At 58.2% G+C, this 18,467-nt stretch overlaps 1 protein-coding gene across 1 annotated transcript in view; it reads left to right on the top strand.

The window, feature by feature from the left end:
- The window catches only part of DNAH1 (dynein axonemal heavy chain 1), a 68,937-nt gene that overhangs the window by 20,854 nt on the left and 29,616 nt on the right, over positions 1-18,467 (top strand). The window contains exons 11-33 of the mRNA XM_061195421.1: positions 200-350; positions 1,068-1,261; positions 1,357-1,582; positions 2,068-2,187; positions 2,568-2,650; positions 3,705-3,846; positions 4,528-4,683; positions 5,089-5,287; positions 5,367-5,620; positions 6,206-6,418; positions 7,959-8,123; positions 8,603-8,724; positions 8,883-8,988; positions 9,572-9,751; positions 10,422-10,562; positions 11,182-11,345; positions 11,575-11,688; positions 12,439-12,627; positions 12,911-13,016; positions 13,730-13,843; positions 14,299-14,448; positions 15,943-16,029; positions 16,122-16,308. Coding sequence (XP_061051404.1) covers positions 200-350; positions 1,068-1,261; positions 1,357-1,582; positions 2,068-2,187; positions 2,568-2,650; positions 3,705-3,846; positions 4,528-4,683; positions 5,089-5,287; positions 5,367-5,620; positions 6,206-6,418; positions 7,959-8,123; positions 8,603-8,724; positions 8,883-8,988; positions 9,572-9,751; positions 10,422-10,562; positions 11,182-11,345; positions 11,575-11,688; positions 12,439-12,627; positions 12,911-13,016; positions 13,730-13,843; positions 14,299-14,448; positions 15,943-16,029; positions 16,122-16,308 — 3,563 coding nt within the window. The remainder of the gene's footprint in view (positions 1-199; positions 351-1,067; positions 1,262-1,356; positions 1,583-2,067; positions 2,188-2,567; positions 2,651-3,704; positions 3,847-4,527; positions 4,684-5,088; positions 5,288-5,366; positions 5,621-6,205; positions 6,419-7,958; positions 8,124-8,602; positions 8,725-8,882; positions 8,989-9,571; positions 9,752-10,421; positions 10,563-11,181; positions 11,346-11,574; positions 11,689-12,438; positions 12,628-12,910; positions 13,017-13,729; positions 13,844-14,298; positions 14,449-15,942; positions 16,030-16,121; positions 16,309-18,467) is intronic.

The following is an 18,467-nucleotide window of genomic DNA, read 5'->3' on the forward strand; positions in this document are numbered from 1 at the left end:
GGAATGGAGGAGCCTGTCTGGTTGGTGTGGGTCTTTCTCTCTGGTAACTTGGAGGTTTCTGGGAAGAGGGCAGAGGCAAGTCTCGTGCATGAAGAAGCTCCAGAGCCATAATGCCAGCAGCAAGGGCAGGGACTGGGCTTCCTGTGCGCAGCCCTCTTCAGGCCCCTGCCCACAATCCGCCCGACCACTGTCCCAGCAGGCCCCGCAAGAATCCCCTGTTCATCGTGGACCTGGTGCTGGACAGCTCAGGGGTGCACTACAGCACGCCGTTGGAGCAGTTCGAGACTTCTCTGCTCAACCTCTTTGACAAGGGCATCCTGGCCACCCACGCGGTGCCCCAGCTGGAGAAGGTACAGCGGCACTCATGCCAGGGTGCTGCCACAGTGTCAGAGCAGTTCAACTTCATCATGGCTGGCAGTGTGCTCAGCCCTTTAATTCTTGAATAGCTCATTTAGTCCTCACCACAAGCTGAACTGGGTACCATTAACATCCCCATTTTGTAGATGAGGCTTGGAGAAGTTTTGCCCAAAGTCACATAGCTGCTAAGGGTCAGACCTGCGATTGGAACTAGGCTCGCTCACCCACTCCTGCCACAGCCATGTCTGACCCAGATCCCATCCAGCTCCTGACCTCTCTCTTCCACTCAAGATGTAGACAGAGGAGACTGACCTCCACTCTCGGGACCCCTTCTCAAAGGTCCTCATTCGTCACCACAGCACAGCCTGCTACCCCAGGCCCCACAGCCTCTGTAACTCCAGTCCCCTTTTCTGTCCCTTGCTGGTCAGTCAGAGACATCAGTGACCTGGTTGTCCCGTTGGCCTTGAGCTGCGCCAGGCAAGGCAGAGGAAGATGCTGCCCCTTGGTGGGCCTCCTGGGCCTTCCCACCTTGTATTAGTCCACAGCCTCATCTAAGAGACGTGGCAGCAGACCCTCTGCCCTGCCCCCACCATGCTGTCTATGCTCGGCCACGCTGCCGCTCACTCAGTCTTTGGACCACACTCCAACCCTTCTGCCCGCCTGCACTGTGGCCCATCCAGCTCTGTGCGCCTCCCCACCTTGCCCCACAGCTGGTGATGGAGGACATCTTCATCAGCGGTGACCCCCTGCTGGAGTCAGTGGGGCTTCACGAGCTGCTGGTGGAGGAGCTGCGGGCCGTCATCGCCAATGCTGTGTGCAAGGCCATGATCCCACTGCAGGCCTACGCCAAGGAGTACAGAAAGTACCTGGAACTGAACAACAATGACGTTGGCACCTTCCTCAAGTGCGTGGGTGCGTCGGAGTGTGTCTGCCTGTCTGTGTGACCCCCACTCACCCTCTCACCACCCTCTGCCCCTCGTGGGTGCCCGCTGTCCACAGGGCCTTCCAGACGCAGTGCCCGTCGGCCGAGGAGGTGCGGGAGGTGGTGCTCACCCATCTGCAGGAGAAAGAGATCCTGGACAGCTCGTTGCCCAGCATCATCATCATCGGGCCCTTCTACGTCAACGTCGACAACGTCAAACAGAGCCTGTCCAAGAAGTGCAAGGCCCTGGCCACTTCCATGCTGGACATCCTGGCTAAGAACCTGCACAAGGAGGTGGATGATGTAGGTGCCCACGTGCCCGGCCCCAGAGACTGCACCAGCACACACACCGTGCATACGTAGTGAACTCCCATGAGTGAGGCTCAGGGGTGTCTGCAGACATCCAGGCCAATGGAAGGGTCTGGAAGTCACCCTGCCTTGACCCTGCCTGGGGTCATATGGGAGGTCCCAGGAAGTGGGGGCTGCTATCTTTTCCCCTGGACTTGTAAAGAGCTGGAAACCCCTCACAAAGAACACCCTGAGATGGATCATTTCGCAGAGCTGAGGGTGTGCAGGTGCAGGCGGCTGGGGAGGGGGAAACGCGCTGGGTAACCCTCAGCTCCCCAGTGCACTGGAAGGGAGCACCTCTTTTCGGAATGCACCGTAGGATGTGGTGGGGTGGGGGCAGTTCCCTGTTGGGAGATACTGGGACCAAGAAGGAGGAGCAGGCCCCTGGGAAGGCAAGGGAGGGGCACACGGCCTCCCCAGCGCCCTCCCCCTCCTGCCAGATCTGTGAAGAGTTCCGCAGCATCAGCCGCAAGATCTACGAGAAGCCCAACAGCATTGAGGAGCTGGCTGAGCTTCGTGAGTGGATGAAGGGCATCCCCGAGAAGCTGGTGGGGCTGGAGGTGAGGCGGGTACACGGGGGGCTGGGGGCTGGGGACAGGCAGGGGCTGGGAGAGCAGGAGCCGGGAGGCTGGGAGTGAGGTAGACACACAGAGGACAGGTGGGCTCGGAGGGTTATGAGGCTGGGTGCACGGTGCAGATTCAGAGCTATGCTGTTTGGGAGGTCAGGAGGGCATGAGTGGGGGGCTGGAGTTTGGAGGTGTGGTGGCCCAGGCCCTTGGAGCCCTGAGCCCAATGCCAGCACCTCCTCCACCACCCCAGGCCTCCCCTCTCTGGAAGAGGGCAGCCTCTCCCTAACACCCAACCACTCTGGGGAGCCTGGTCCCAGTTACCCTCCCACCTCCCAGGTGCGCATAGTTCTCATCAATGCGTATACATGCAGGATCGGATTGTGAAGGTCATGGACGACTACCAAGTCATGGACGAGTTCTTTTACAACCTCAGCACAGATGACTTCAATGACAAGTGAGTGTGAGGTCGGTCCCCACTCCAGGCGGGTGGTGGATAGCAGGAGGTGGGGGATGAGGTGCTGAGCCATGGCGGCTGCAGGCTGTGCGGTCACACGGCTCCACACGGGCCAGGGCCACGCGGCCAGTGGGGCAGAAGGAAATCATTTGGCCCTCTTGGTCTAGGGACCCTGCTGCCCCCCACTCTGTCTCCATTCTCTATCCCGTCATTGGCCTGACACACACATGTTCACCGGGCCTGGGATCCCCTTGTTTGTGGTTGAGGCCCTTGGGGGTCCTTGGGAGCATGGCGAGAAGGCAAAGCCCAGCCTGGTGGGCGGTCCCTGGGGAGGAGCACTTGTCCCCACCCAGCTCGAGAGCCTCATAGGAAATAGCCTCAGGTTGGGACTGCCTTACTGAGGCCAAGAGACCCCTTGCCCAGCCTGTCTTATAGCCTGGGGCTGGCTCCAGGTTGCCAGGGTCTGGGAGAGACTGGCACTGTCTCCTGGGAACCCTACCCAGGAGCCCTAAGTCACCTGCTTTATGGGACATCCTGGTGCTCAGGGTGGCCTCCCCCAGGATCTGCAGCCCAAGGCCAACTGCAAGTAGAATCTCTGAAGCCCACAGGGCCACCAGGTCAGCCAGGCAGAGGGAGTTGATATGAAGGAAGCTGGTCTGGTGGCCCTGTCTGGTCACCAAGGAAATGCAGGCTAGAAGCTGTCACTTTGCCTCATCTGAGCTGAGGCCCCTTACAGACCTGGGGAACTCAGGATCGCTTCTCTCATTTTGGACACCATTCCCTTCTTGTCCTGTCACTGCACTGGGCACATTGGGTGTGCATCTCCCTGGAAGCTGCTCACAATCCCAGGGCGGGGACTGCTTTCCCTGCCAGGCAGCCCCACACTGCAGTGGTGGCAGTGGCTGCCTCCAGGCTCACTTCTACCTCCCGGTTGCCCAGCCCCGGCTGCTCCAGCTGCCGCCTGGATCCCCCATTCTCCCCTTCACCCTGGCCTGCACACCCCATGATTTCACTGTGACATTCCCCCCCCATAACCCACCCCTGCCTCATCCAGATGGGCTGCCAGCAACTGGCCTGCTAAGATCCTCGGGCAGATAGAAATGGTACGGCAGCAACACATGGAAGATGAGGAGAGGTTCCGCAAAATCCAGATCATGGATCAGAACAACTTCCAGGAGAAGCTGGAAGGGCTGCAGGTGGGGCTGGGTTGAGAACATACACACACACACTCACACACACACACACACACACACGCACACACCTCTCCAGGGCCAGGCCTTGCCCCAGGAGAAGCTGGAAGGGCTGCACGGGGGGCTGGGTTGAGAACATACACACACACACACACACACACACGCACACACCTCTCCAGGGCCAGGCCTTGCCCCAGGAGAAGCTGGAAGGGCTGCAGGTGGGGCTGGGTTGAGAACACACACACACACACACACACACACACACACACACACACACACACACACACACACACACACACCCCCTCTCCAGGGCCAGGCCTTGCCCCTTGCAGTCAGGAGGTGCTGTGTCAATGTTTGCTGGGTGAGTGAACAAGTGGCTAAAAGAATGAACTGAAAGGCCAGAGAGGTGCCTGGGCAGCAAGTTCCAGGAAATTTCAGAGTAGCAAAGAGCCCCAACCCCTCTGTCGTGTCCTCATGGGCACTGGGTCTCCATCTGACCTTGCTGTGTTACCTTGGGGTGGTCAGCTGCCTGTGATGGGCCAGGAACCGCTCACTCCAGGAGAAAGTCCCCTCAGAACTGGGAGATGTTGATGCTCTGGGGACCTCAGTTTCCCTGGGTGTGCGCGGGGATGCGTGGGCATAGGTGGGCCCACAGAGGCCTCTGATCCCTTGCTCCTTGGCCTGCAGCTGGTGGTAGCTGGCTTCTCCACCCACGTGGAGATTGTGCGAGCGCATGAGATTGCCAACGAGGTGCGGCGGGTCAAGAAGCAGCTGAAGGACTGCCAGCAGCTGGCGATGCTCTACAACAACCGCGAGCGCATCTTTGGCTTGCCCATCACCAATGTAGGCCTCCTCTGGGCACACTGCCCCCCAGCCCTGAGTAGCGCTCGAGGAAGAGCCCGTGGCATTTGTGGCCACGTCTGGAGCCAGCTGCCAGGTGGCAGGGCCCTGGCATTTGGGGGGGGGCAGGACTGAGCAGGCTGCAGAGAAGAGCTTACCCTCGTCTCCCGGCCCCCAGGGCGAGGAGGCTGCCTGGACCCAAGCAGGAGGCTGGAGGCTCAGTGCAGGCCTTGCTCAGCCACTCAGAGCCCAGAGCCCATGGGGGGAAGGAAGAAGGGAGGCCAGGCCTGAGTCCATGGGGACAGGATCAGGGACAGCAGCCAGGAGCAAGGAGGGGCCCCAGAAGGAACAGCGTGGAGAGAGACTTGGGAGCACCCCGACACAGCCCCAGCTTTTCTGCCCCTGCAGTATGACAAGCTCTCCAGGATGGTGAAGGAGTTCCAGCCCTACCTGGACCTCTGGACCACAGCCTCCGACTGGCTGCGCTGGTCAGAAAGCTGGATGAACGACCCCCTGTCAGCCATCGACGCAGAGCAGCTGGAGAAGAACGTCATCGAGTCGTTCAAGACCATGCACAAGTGTGTGAAGCAGTTCAAGGACATCCCAGGTAGGCAGCCCAGCCAGCCCGTCCCCTCCTTCCCTGCCTGTGCCAGCTGCCTCTCACCCCTGCCTGCCCTGCCCGGCAGCCTGCCAGGATGTGGCCTTAGACATCCAGGCCCGCATTGAGGAGTTCAAGCCGTACATCCCGCTGATCCAGGGACTGCGCAACCCTGGCATGAGGACCCGGCACTGGGACATGCTGTCCAATGAGATCAACATTAATGTCAGGCCCAAGGCCAACCTGACCTTCGCCCGCTGCCTTGAGATGAACCTGCAGGACCACACTGAGAGCATCAGCAAGGTGGCCGAGGTGGCTGGCAAGGAGTATGCCATCGAGCAGGTGGGCCTCCACCAGCAGGCCCGCCCTGCCCCACCCACATGCTGCCCAATGGCGTGGGAAGGTGACAGTACTGGGCCCCATCCCTGGGGTCATTCACCAGGCCCAGAGGTTGAGGTGCATCCTATTAAGTGCGTTAATAATGCATATGAAGTGCTTGGCATGGTGTCTACCATCCCTATTATTACTCAGTTGTTCCTCTTAAGTTATTCCTCTCTCAGGAAGGTGCTGATAGCATTACCTCATTTAACAGATGAGCAAATTAAGACTCAGAGAGGTTCAGCAATTGGCCAAGGTGGCATAGCCAATAAGGGCTGGAACTGGGACCAGAGCTCCTAACCAGTGCCTTAGGTGCCTCCCAACATGCTTGTACATGCATGTTGTATACATATACCACATGTGAGAGCGAGTCAGCTTTGGATTCCGATGAGGGTCCACGGGGGATTTGTTGACCAGACAAGCTGAGAGTTTGCTGAGGGGGCCTGAGGGAAGATCATGGCCAGGTAGAACCTGCCCTTCCCTGCCCAGTGCTGCTCAGTGTGGGCCAGCTCTTTCCCGGGACCCAGCCTTGACTCGTCCCTACTCCAGGCACTGGACAAGATGGAGAAGGAGTGGTCCACCATCCTGTTCAACGTGATGCCCTACAAGGAGACAGAGACCCACATCCTCAAGAGCCCAGATGAGGCCTCTCAACTGCTTGATGACCACATCGTCATGACCCAGAGCATGACCTTCTCGCCCTACAAGAAGCCCTTCGAGCAACGCATCAACTCCTGGGAGAACAAGCTGAAGCTGACCCAGGTGGGCCCTTGCTGTCCTCCCCTGCCCCCGTCCCCCCACCCTCGCAGCACCCTGTCCCAAGGCTGCTCTTTATGGTGTCTGGGTGGGTCTGGAAGCGGTGGAGTGCCTTGCTGAGGTTTGCACAGCTCCTGGCTCTCTGACAGGCCCCTCACGAAGAGGAGGGGGACTAGAATGGGGCTCTCCATCTCAGGTTCGGCTGCTGGAGGAGGCAATTCAGAACGTGTGGGTGGGGCCAGTGTTTGGTCCAAAGCTGCAGCTGAGGAGGGGCGTGAGAGCTGCCAGCAGACCCCCAAAGTGCTGCCTAGGCTTGTGACAGCTAGGACCTCCAGTCTCAGGACTTTCTGGGCTGGACACCACAAGGCCCTGAGGCTCCTCAAAGTCCCCTCCTACTCGGCCCTGAGCTTCTCACTCGCAGCTTCTCACTTGGAGCTGGCTCGGGGTAAGAGAGCCAGGGCACTAGGGACCGCTGCTCTTTGGGGCTCTCAAGGCCAGTGGCCGGCACTATCTGCAGAGCCCTGAGGTCAGTGCCAGGGCCAGGCCTACTGGTATGATTGACAGCCCCTTTCTGGGAGCTGTTCAGAAACTTCCAGTGAAAGCCAGAAGCTGAGCGAGGAGGGCTTGCCTGTATGTTCCTCGGGTCACCCAGAGAGGCCTGAGCTCATCAGCATTGTCCCTGGGTCTCCGTCCTTTGCTCACATTGTCCTCTCTACCTGGAGTTCCATCTTCTCCAGGGCTCAGCATCAAGCGGCCCTCACTGATTCCCCCACACCTGCCTGCAAGGTATTCCCATCGAGGCCCTTGGTCGGTACCTCTTACAGAACCCATCACACACACTGGGCCCTTGGTGATTCAGAGGCAGAACTGGCTGTTTAGAGGACGGTGGGCTCCTCAAGGGCAGGGACCACACCCTCCTCTGTTTCCTCTGGAGCCCACATGGACCTGACCTGGGCCTGACACAGGCTGGCCACAGCACACGTCTCATGAAGAAGAGAATGAACAAATGAATGAATGGGTTTGGACTGATAGGAAATGGCAAGAGATAAATTTGGAAAGGGGAATCTGGAGGCAGAGGGGAAAGTGGCTTGAAGAGGTCTCACTCTTGGACTGATGTTTCACAGAGTATTTTAGGGGATCTCAAGCTCAAGTCCCAGTACACCTCAAAGAATCCAGGGGTCATAGACCCGAAGTCCTCCCAGGAGAGGAGACTGGTTTGGTCTTCCATGCACTGGGCTCTTTCCTTGTTACTTTAGGGTTTGCTGGTTGGGGCGTGGTTGTCTCATAGGAAGAGTGGCTCCCCTGGCTCTGTTGGAGGATTGGGCATCCTGTGGGGGATTTGCGGTTTCTCTGGAGGGCAGACATCCAGGCAGCCTCTTTGTTCCCTGGAGTACCGTGGCTGACAGCGCCATCTAGAAATTTCCCTGTGGACACTGGCTCTGGTGCCTAGTGCTCTGCCTAGAACTCTAGTGGGATAGAATGTCTAGGTCATGGGGGACAGGACCCAACTTGGACCCCAGGCCCTGACAGTCCATGCCCTGTCCAGGAGGTGCTAGAGGAGTGGCTGAACTGTCAGCGGGCTTGGCTCTACCTGGAGCCCATCTTCAGCTCTGAGGACATCAACCGGCAGTTGCCGGTAGAGAGCAAGCGCTACCAGACCATGGAGCGGATCTGGAGGAAGATCATGAAGAATGCCTACGAGAACCGGGAGGCGAGCTCACACGGGGATGGGAGGGGGCAGCTGGGACCACCGGGGAGCCTCCTGGTCTTGTCTCTCACTGAACAAGAAAGACTGGAGGACAAGTCCAAGGCTTTGGTCTTGGCCCGTGTCCCCCTGGGTGGGCTCCCCAGTCTTGAGAGACATTCCTCAGAAACACAACAGTTGATGGTTTTCCTCTTGGAGATTTGCAGTGCACATTAATATTTTTAAAGACCCTGACAAGTCCTACAGCAAATCAGATTACTTGGCTTTGGTTAACCCTATTTTTTTGATCATAGACTTCTTTTCTGTGGGGCTGACAGGGGTGATGGAGGCAGCCCCTGGCTCGGGGCGATTTTCCTGCCCCCATCTACTCCCGGGCCCCACTGAGGGTCTCTACGTGGCAGGCATGGGTCCTCTCTGAGCCCACCTTGCTGCTTTCCAGTCAGACCGCTCTTACTTCCAGTTTCTCTCTGACCCGGGCCATCCAGGTGATCAATGTGTGCTCTGACCAGAGGCTGCTGGACAACCTGCGGGACTGCAATAAACTGCTGGACATGGTGCAGAAGGGCCTCAGCAAGTACTTGGAGACCAAGAGGAGCGCCTTCCCCAGGTGAGCACCACCGGCCCATGCCCACTCTGTCAGTGCCTGCCCACGAGGCTGGGGCCCCAGTGCCCCTCCAGGCTGGGGTGCAGGGATGTCAGTGGTACTGGGGCAGCTGGGACCCAGGGGCTGCCTGACCCACTCCCTCACCCCTGTTCCCCTGGCAGATTCTACTTCCTGTCTGACGATGAGCTACTCGAGATCTTGTCCCAGACGAAGGACCCCACAGCTGTGCAGCCCCACCTGCGCAAGTGCTTTGAGAACATCGCCCAGGTGGGTAACTGGGCCAAGGGCTCAGGGCCAGGAGCACTGGGGCACCTTCCCAGGGAGCACACCTCTTCTCTCACCTCAAGTCTCTTTAGCAGGAAATGAGGTGGCAAGTGAGATTCCTGGCGCTCAGAGACATACCTGGGGCCTGTGGGAGGAAGGTCAGCTGCAGAGCCCTTGGCTCAGGGTTGGGGGACCCTTGCTCCCAGCTCACCCAGGGGATCCCTGGCCCCTGCCATACACTGAGGTTCTGGCTAGGCTGAGAAACCCATGAGGCCAGAGGCTCCTGACTCTCCTTGCCCTCATCTTCATCTACGAGGGAGGCCACACAGGCCTGCACAGGAGGAGGACACGCAGGGCAGGCTTAGCCTCCTTCCCCAAGTGGGCTGGGCCACAGCTTGGGACAAGGCGGTCCCATCTTGCCCACAACCAGTCAGGGAAGGCCCAGCCAAGGTGGAGCTCTCTTCCAAACGTGAGAGCCACCTTCTGAAGGTGGAGGGCACAGGCGGGGTCAGTGCTGGGGCTCTGGTGGGCAGGGCTTCTGGGCACACTGAGGGTAACCCCACTCTTAACTGCCCCCTGCCCACAGCTGCTGTTCCAGGAGGACCTGGAGATCACACATATGTACTCGGCAGAGGGTGAGGAGGTGCAGTTGTCCTTCTCCATCTACCCGTCCAGCAACGTGGAGGACTGGCTGCGGGAGGTGGAACACAGCATGAAGGCCAGTGTGCGGGACATCATCGAGAGAGCCATTGAGGCCTACCCCACAGTGAGCCATGCCTCCCCTCCCAGCGCAGCCTCCCAACCTACTCGTTCTTCCGTTTGCTCCTTTCTCAGTGCCTCTCCTCTATCACGGGGGCTGGGCTACCTGTCTACCTCATCCTCAGACTACAGCCTTGGCTGCTGCTGCTCTCAGTCAGCCAGAGTGTCTCTGGGGGCAAAGGGTCCTTGGGGCCCACTCAGAGAGGAATCTGAAAACACCCTCTGAAAAGTGAGACTGGCTCCTAGTGATAATCAGTTGCTGTTGTTATGTTTCAGGCACTCACTGTGTGCCAGGCCCTGGGATGGGACTTCACCCCCATTACCTCTCAGCCCCACAATCAGCGGCTAGCCTGGGGGTTAAGCCTTATCCTACAAAGTAGCCGAGAGATGTTTCCTGCCCAAAGGGCATGTGATTCATAGGTGGCAGTCAGGATTTGAACCCAGGACTGTGTGTTCCCCAGTCCTGGGCTCCCACCCCTCTGCTTCCAGGTCTCCTCTGCAGAGGAAGTAATGACTCTGCCCAGCCCCGAGAGGCCCAGAGCTTAATGGCTTCTCTGCTTTCGAGGTGGAATTAACAACCTGAGACCAGAAGCACAGATGACATTTAAGGGAAAAACAGTGTGCAGGGTCAGGGCTGGCAGCTTCCTGGGTCAGCCCCATCTGTGTTATCGTCCCAGATGCTCAGGACTCAGTGGGTTCTGAACTGGCCTGGCCAGGTGACCATCGCTGGGTGCCAGACCTACTGGACCATGGAGGTGGAAGAGGCTCTGGAGGCCAGCAACCTCAGTACCCAGCTGTTCCCCCAGCTCGCCCGGCAGGTGGGACTCAAGGGGGTCACCATCTGTTCCCCACAAACACCCCACACCCTGGGAGAGCCCAGCCCCTCCAGGAGCTTTGTTGTGTACTGATCCTGGAAGAGGCCTGTGGTTGGAGCCAAAGAGTAGAAAGTCAGACACCCTTGAAATGAGTGTCTCATGACCAGCCACAAGTGAGAGGGATGGGGGCTCTGAGGGGAGCTCTGAGGACAGGCAGATGCCCCTCTCCCGAAGGTCACAGTGGGAGCCTCCTCCTGGAGCCCTCCTGGGCTACCCCACAGCCTGCGCTCACTCTGTGCACCGGCTCCTCACCACACTCCTTCCTCGAGCTCCTCGCCAGGCCCCACCACCTCACCTGGCCCTTGACACCATACGCTGCAGGGAGACAGATGCCATGCATGTGCCTCCGTTTTTATCACTTCCCTGCCAGACTTCCCATGTGACCAGTGCCCTGCCTGCCCTCACCCTGCCTGGTCACTGCACCCCACCCATCCCAGACCATCAGAAGCCCCCAGAATAGAGGGGTTGTTCCTGGCGGAAGCCCACCCTCTGAACAAGGGAGGGGAAGCCTGCCCGCAGCGTGGCCCTGCCCATTCCTGATGGTGTCCCCCGGCTCCTGCAGCTCAGTGACCTGGTGGCATTGGTGCGGGGGAAGCTGTCCCCCATGCAGCGAGCCGTGCTGTCAGCGCTAATCGTCATCGAGGTCCACGCCAAGGATGTGGTGAACAAGCTGATCCAGGAGAACGTGGTCAGTGTGAATGACTTCGAGTGGATCTCACAGCTGAGGTGAGGAGGCAGGCGGTGTGGCCACGTCCAGGGCCAGAGCAGCAGCAGGAGGGGTCAGGGGATGTGGAGAGTCAACTACAATAGGGTGGTCCCTGCCCTCGGGGCCCTGGGGCAAGTTGGGCGCCTAGATGCCCTCACTCCTCAAAAGAAACGCCTCTCCCCTACCACATACCCTGCCCAATGGCCCGTGGTCCACATGGCCTGGGAACCTATCTCCCTGCAAAGCCAGGTACTACTGGATGAATAACAACCTGTACATCCGGGCCGTGAATGCCAAGTTCATCTATGGCTACGAGTACCTAGGCAACAGTGGGAGGCTGGTGATCACGCCCCTCACAGACAGGTGAGTGCCCCCCTCCCCACGTACCCTCCCACACTGGGCCCCTCCCTCCAGTTCTGACTGGCCCAGGAGTCCAGGGCCCACAAGGCGCAGTCAGTCCATCAAAGGTTAGGAGCTCAGCTTTCGGGTTTAAAACCGGCTCTGCCCATCATGGGCTGGGCGACCTTGGGCAGGTGGCTCAACGCCCCCTATGCCTCAGTTTCCTCTGCAGCTTCCTCAGGGTGGTTATGAGAGTTTCGTGAGCTGATGTGTAAAGCTCTTAGCACCTGTGTGGTGCTCAGTAAGCATCTAATGGGTGTGGGCTTTATTGATTTTATCAGTCAGATCCTCCTTTCAACACAAGAGAGGAATTGATCTTGAGAGAAACAATGGGCAAGTCCCTTTACAAAGTGAACACTTCTAAAGTAATCAGTTGTTTCCTCTGGTTGCCTGTATTTAGTAGCAGCTGGATTTTCAAATTGGGTTTTGAGGAAAGGAAGGGAAGAGTGGCCACAGGTCAGCCATCCTGGCAGGTCCCTGAGCCAAGCGCTGCAGGGCCGTGGGGTGGGGGAGCACTGGTCAGGTGGCCGAGGGCTCCAATCCTGACCTTGGCAGCCAGGGCTGGGCCTGCCTGGGGCCCTGAGAATGGGGAGGAGCAGGAGCTGCCCCTCCACAGGGCCCAAGACGGTGGGGGATGGGGGCTCTCTTTCCTTGTGTCTGTGGGACTCCTGAGGAAGATGCACGGCCCGCACCCATCTCCTCTCACTCCCGCAGGTGCTACCTGACCCTGACTGGGGCCCTGCACCTCAAGTTTGGGGGTGCCCCAGCTGGCCCAGCTGGCACAGGGAAAACTGAGACCACAAAAGACCTGGGCAAGGCCTTGGCCATCCAGACCGTTGTGTTCAACTGCTCCGACCAGCTCGACGTCATGGCCATGGGCAAGTTCTTCAAGGGCCTGGCCAGGTAAGGCTGGGTGTGCAGGTGGCACAGACAGGGCAAGAAGGCTGAGCTCTCCCGGGACATTGCCGAGAGGAGCCTCACGGGATGGTGGAGGGGAGGGGATGGGATAACAGGTGTCAAAGGCTCGGCCACTGGCGGCCACTGGGATGGGGTGGTGGGCGGTGGGATTGTGGCTGAGCTGACGGAGAGCACCACTGAGGGCTTCCTCCCCAGCAGAGTCAGCGGGGGCCCTTGGAGGTGCCAGGGGGCTCTGAACTCATATCCCCCCTCAACATTCTCCCCTCAGTGCTGGGGCCTGGGCCTGCTTCGATGAGTTCAATCGCATCGATATCGAGGTGCTGTCTGTGGTGGCGCAGCAGATCACCACCATCCAGAAGGCGCAGCAACAGCGGGTGAGCCTCCCGGGGGCCACCCCCGCCCACGCCTCCCGCACCTGACCACGTTTTCCCTTCAACTATACCCGTCCCGCCCATGCCGCCTTGCAGCCCCCCAACACTGGTGGGGTGAGAAGCCAGGTGCTCAGGCCTGCCCTAAGCCCAGCCTCTCTCATCTCACAGGGGACTGGGCAGTCCCCCCCACCCCAGCAGAGCTGTCTCTGGGGGACTTCTGAAGCCAGTCGGGGAGCCCCATATCCTTACCCCACTCTGGGTACAGCTCCTAGGCCAAGCTGCAGTAGATGAAGCGGTCCCTCCCCACATCCTGACCCTTATGGAAAGTCCCAGCCATTTGTCCTTCTTCTAGTTTTGTTCAGGGTGGTCAGAGGTCTTCTCCTGGGGATAAGAGCTGGGAGGCTGGCAGGTGTCCCGACCCCAGTAAGGCCCTGGGTCCTAGTAAGGGCTGAGCTTGCCCAGGTCTAAGGAGAATCAGTGTTGGGAAATGGGGGTGGAAGAAGATATGTGAAGACCTCCGGGAGCTGGGACCTGGGAGGCCACGGGTAGCCACTGGGACCAGAGGTCTTAGGCTAGATCCTGAGAGAGGAGCCAACCCATGGTCAGGGGTCCAGTCCAGGCTGACCAGTTATAGCCAGGATAGGGGCATCAACAGGGGATGAGGGGGAATATTCAGAGGATGGGGCAGGTGAGCCAACTTCTCCCCACCCCTGTAGGTGGACCGCTTCATGTTTGAAGGTGTCGAGATCCCACTTGTGCCGTCCTGTGCTGTGTTTATCACCATGAACCCGGGATACGCTGGTCGCACGGAGCTGCCCGATAACCTGAAGGTGAGTTCGGGCCTAGGTTTGTCCAGGAGGCTGCTCAGGGCATTGGGAAGCACCAGAGCTGTGGCCTGGGCTCAGAGATGCTAAAGCACTTATGCAAGTACACACAGCTGCTGGACATCAGGGACTGTGCTTCCCCATGGCAGCCCTCCTGCCCAGGGGCCCTGAAGTCCACCCCCAGCCATGGAGAGGAGGGCCCAGGCTTGTCCTCAGGGCTTGGGAGAAGGTAAGGGGCACGTTCAAGTCAACACAAAGGACCGGTTTCTAACGGGCAGAGGGATCCACTCATAGGGGGGTATAAGCCTCAGCTATGGCAGGCGCAGTGGAGGGAGGATCCAAGCATCGGTGGGGGAGGAGGGCAGTGGAGCTTCCTTCAGAGGACCAGACAGTCCAGAGAGCAGGTGGTGCTCTGGGAGGGGAGGTGGCCTCTCTATTCACACGTATACCATGCGCCCCAGGCACTATTCCGGCCTGTGGCCATGATGGTTCCGGATTACTCCATGATTGCTGAGATCTCCCTCTACTCCTTTGGCTTCAACGAGGCCAATGTGCTGGCCAAGAAGATCACGACCACCTTCAAGCTGTCCTCCGAGCAGCTCAGTTCCCAGGTGAGGTCCTGCCCTAACCAGGTTCCAGGGTCTGAGAGCTGCTGCCTTCCCCTAGCAACCCTAGGAGATAGGAATTACATCCGCACTTCTCAGCTGAGGACACTGAGGTCCTAAGTAGGCAGGAGCCTGGCCAGGCTCATGTGGTGCACAGGGGAGCTGGAGCAGGAGCCAGGAACAGATGCCCACCTGGGCTAGTTCAGGTGCAAGCGAGGGTCAGCCAGTAAGAGACCAAGAGCCACACAATCCAAGACTGGAGAGCAAGTGCACCTAGGTCTCATGGGACCAGAGCGGGACAACCAGCACCCCCTCCACCCCAACCTCCCAACACCAGGGCCTTCCCCTCAGTGAGCTGAGCCCAGGTTCTAGGGGCACATGCTGTTGGTATAGGCACCAGCACTGGCGGATGAGCTTTCCTGTTTGGCTCCAGTCTCAGGCAGGCTCCCCCTTGGCAGTGGCAGAGATGAGCCCTAGGTCTGGGCTTACATGCTACCAGCTTAGTTTCGTAATGGTTCCAAAAAAGTTCCTGGTGTCACCCTAATGGGCTCTCTTTAGGTGACCTGCTCATGCATGAACACCCATCACTGTGGCTTGGGAGACCATACTGCCTTTGACCAGGTGGGGCCCACCGAAACCCGTGGGCTAGAGGAGCATTCTGTTACCGGGAAAAACAGCAGCTGTCCACAGAGTGCACCATAGGTGCCAGCGCCTCCACACACCCTTCTTTCTAACCATCCACTTTCAAAAATGTACCCCCTCAATAGAGCAGCTATCCCCACATGGTTCTGGAAATGCAGTCAACCCTTCCCAAGTGCTGATGACCCAAAGCCAAGCCCAGTCTCTTCATCCAGCTCCAAGTCCAAGATTTCTGGGAAATGTGCTGGTCTGTGGGTCAGGTCCAGATGTAGCTTCATGGTCTGGCACCATGAGGCAAAATGATAAGTTTAACTATTTCCAACACACCTGCTATGTAATGGAGAGAAACAGAACCAGAGGCAAAAGCGGGGAAAGCCAAGGTAGTACGGCCGAAAGCGTGGGTCTGGAGAGATATGATGAATGTTAGAAGGAAGCTCAAAGGCCATTGAGGCAAGTCTGCTTGTGGCACAGATGGGAAACTCCTTCATTCCCTTTTTGAACAAAACTTGAGTGCCTCCTGCCCTTGGCGCTGTGCTGGGACCACAGGGATTGAGCCATGACCAAGGCAGACTCCTCACCCTCAGGGGCCAAGAGGCAAGCAGGGGTGCAGGATAGGTAACCTGGTAAGGGGAGCGGGCCACTGGGGCAGTGAAGTAGAGGGCACCACAGGAGCCCAAAGTGGGGCACCTGGCCCAGGCTGGGGCATGCAGGTGGGTGCAGATGGCCTGCAGGGGAAGTGACACTTCAGCTACGAGCTAGGCGATGAGGCACGGCCAGGTGTCAGGTGGGAGACAGTGTTCCAGACAGAAGACCCGAGAGGGACAATGCTCACCCACCCCTCCTCCTGTATGGTGGTGACAGGATCACTATGACTTCGGGATGAGAGCTGTGAAGACTGTGATCTCAGCTGCCGGGAACCTTAAGCGAGAAAATCCCAGCATGGATGAGGTGAGCTGCATCCAAAGAGGTGCCTGGGGAGTAGGGCTCTAGGGAGGCTCTGGAGCAGCTAGAGGGGTGTCTGACCTGGGCCTCTGCTGCAGGAGCTGATTTGCCTCCGGGCCATCCGAGACGTGAATGTGCCCAAGTTCCTGCAGGAGGACCTCAAGCTCTTCTCTGGGATCGTGTCTGACCTGTTCCCCACCATCAAGGAGGAGGTGACTGACTACGGCATCCTGGATGAGGCCATACGCAAGGCCTGTGAGAAGAACAACCTCAAGGATGTGGACGGTGAGCCCCTGGCCCTGCCGTCCTGTGTTGCCAGAGGAGGGCTGGGTCCGGCCACCCCAGGTTGCAGTCCAGCCTCAGGGTCCCTCCCGCCTGGCCAGGCATGCGGCAGGCTGGGGCTCTCTGCCCCTATCTCCGCTGGGACACTTCAGGTGGTGGGAGTCTAGGGAAAAACTCTCCTTCACTCTCACATTCAACACTTCTGACACCAGATGTATGGGGTTTTACCCCACGCTCATCAATTCTCGAACACAGCTGTGTTCTACAATTCAATTCAATCCTGACATTAATCAGAGTTAGCACAGACCCCACAGGTTACGGGCTCAGTCCCACAAGACTGCCCCCACTTCAGATACTAGTCGCAAGTACTGGGTCCCCAGGTTACCCACAGCCTCTGTCCTATTTGGCTACAAATCTGAGGTTCCCATGACCCCCTCCTCCGGCTTGATCATTTGCTAGAACAGCTCAAAGAACTCAGGGAAACGCGAACGCTTGCTGATTTATTATATAATAAAGGATGTGATAAAAAGGATACAGATGAACAGCGGGATGAAGAGATACATAGGGCGAGGTCTGTCCCTGTGGAGTTGGGGTGAGTCACCTTCCCAGCCCGTGGATGTGCTCACCAATCCAGAAGCTCTCCAAACCCTTACTTCTGGGATCTTTTTCTGAGGATTCATCATGCAGGCATGGTCACTTATTAACTCCACTTTCAGACCCTCTCCCGTCTCCGGAGAATGAGGGTGGGCCTGAAAGTTCCAAGCTTCTTCTGGTGACCAGTCCCCTCCCAGGAGTTCACCACCAAGAGTTGCCTCATTAGAACATAAGATGTTCCTAACACTTGGGAAATTACACAGTTAGGAGCTCTGTGTCAGGAACCAGAGACTAAATATTGGAACTTGAAGGTTCTCCAAGCACCCCTATTTACAAGGGTTTGAGGAGCTCTGCATCAGGAACCAGGAACAGAGACGATACAGAGATTGCCTATTATTTCACAGTGGGGAAGCAGGTGCTGCCCTTCCTCCCCGTGGAGGAGCAGTCACAGCTTGGACCACACCCTTGGCCTTGTTAACTCCTTGACAGAGGCTCTCCTCTGCCCCATCCTCACCTGCTTGGGGTGGGAATGGGGTTTGATGTCTGGGTTGGGGGAAGATGGTGAGCCTATCCACACCCCTGCCCTTCACCGTTCTTCATTACATATGCAGCCCTAAGCACCCCCCCTGGCCTGCTGAGGCCCCAGCAGGCGAGTTGAATGAAGCCTCAAACTCTTCTCTCCCTCACGGCCTTGGGGCAGCTTTGCCAGCACCAAATAACTGGACCTTGTCCCTTTGGCAGGGGCTCCCAGACCTGCATAGCTCTCCTGGACCCCTCTTCTTGGGCTAAAGTGATGTGCTCATTCCCTACCTGTGTGGGTCTGGCCTGCCACTGCAGCAGGCACCTGCCCCTACAGCTCTAGTCTTGGTCAGTCAGAGACCCTGACTGACACCGAATCTTTTTTTAATTTATTTATTATTTATTTTTGGCTGCATTGGGTCTTTGTTGCTGCGCGCGGGCTTTCTCTAATTGTGGTGAGTGGGGGCTACTCTTCTTTGGGGTGCGTGGGCTTCTCATTGCTGTGGCTTCTCTTGTTGTGGGGCACGGGCTCTAGGCACGCAGGCTTCAGTAGTTGTGGCACGCAGGCTCAGTAGTTGTGGCTCACGGGCTCTAGAGCACAGGCTCAGTAGTTGTGGTGCCAGGGCTCGAACCCGTGTCCCCTGCATTGGCAGGCGGATTCTTAATCACTGTGCCACTAGGGAAGCCCCTGACCCTGGATCTTGTCCCTGGGATTTTGCCTCGTGTTGGCCAACACTTCCCTGGGGCCGTGCTCTCAGTAGGCTGGGTGGTTGCTTTGGAGCTGAAGTTGATTTCGAGGCCTGTGACAGTTCCTCACTGAGCAAGCCTGTGCCAGCTGGACACCCAACCAGTGGATGTTAGGGAATAATAGTCACAGTGGAAATAATGGCTGGCCATTAGCAGAGAATTCCTGCTCTGTGCCAGGCTCTGTGCTCAGGGCTTCACCTGCCTCTACCTATGAGGTAGGTACTACTGCCATCCCCATTTTACAGATGAGGAAACTGAGGTGCAGGGAGTGAGGTAACCCATCACAGGTCACACAGCAAACT

This window comes from Eubalaena glacialis, chromosome 7, assembly GCF_028564815.1.
Source record: "Eubalaena glacialis isolate mEubGla1 chromosome 7, mEubGla1.1.hap2.+ XY, whole genome shotgun sequence".
In the NCBI taxonomy this organism is placed as follows: domain Eukaryota; kingdom Metazoa; phylum Chordata; class Mammalia; order Artiodactyla; family Balaenidae; genus Eubalaena; species Eubalaena glacialis.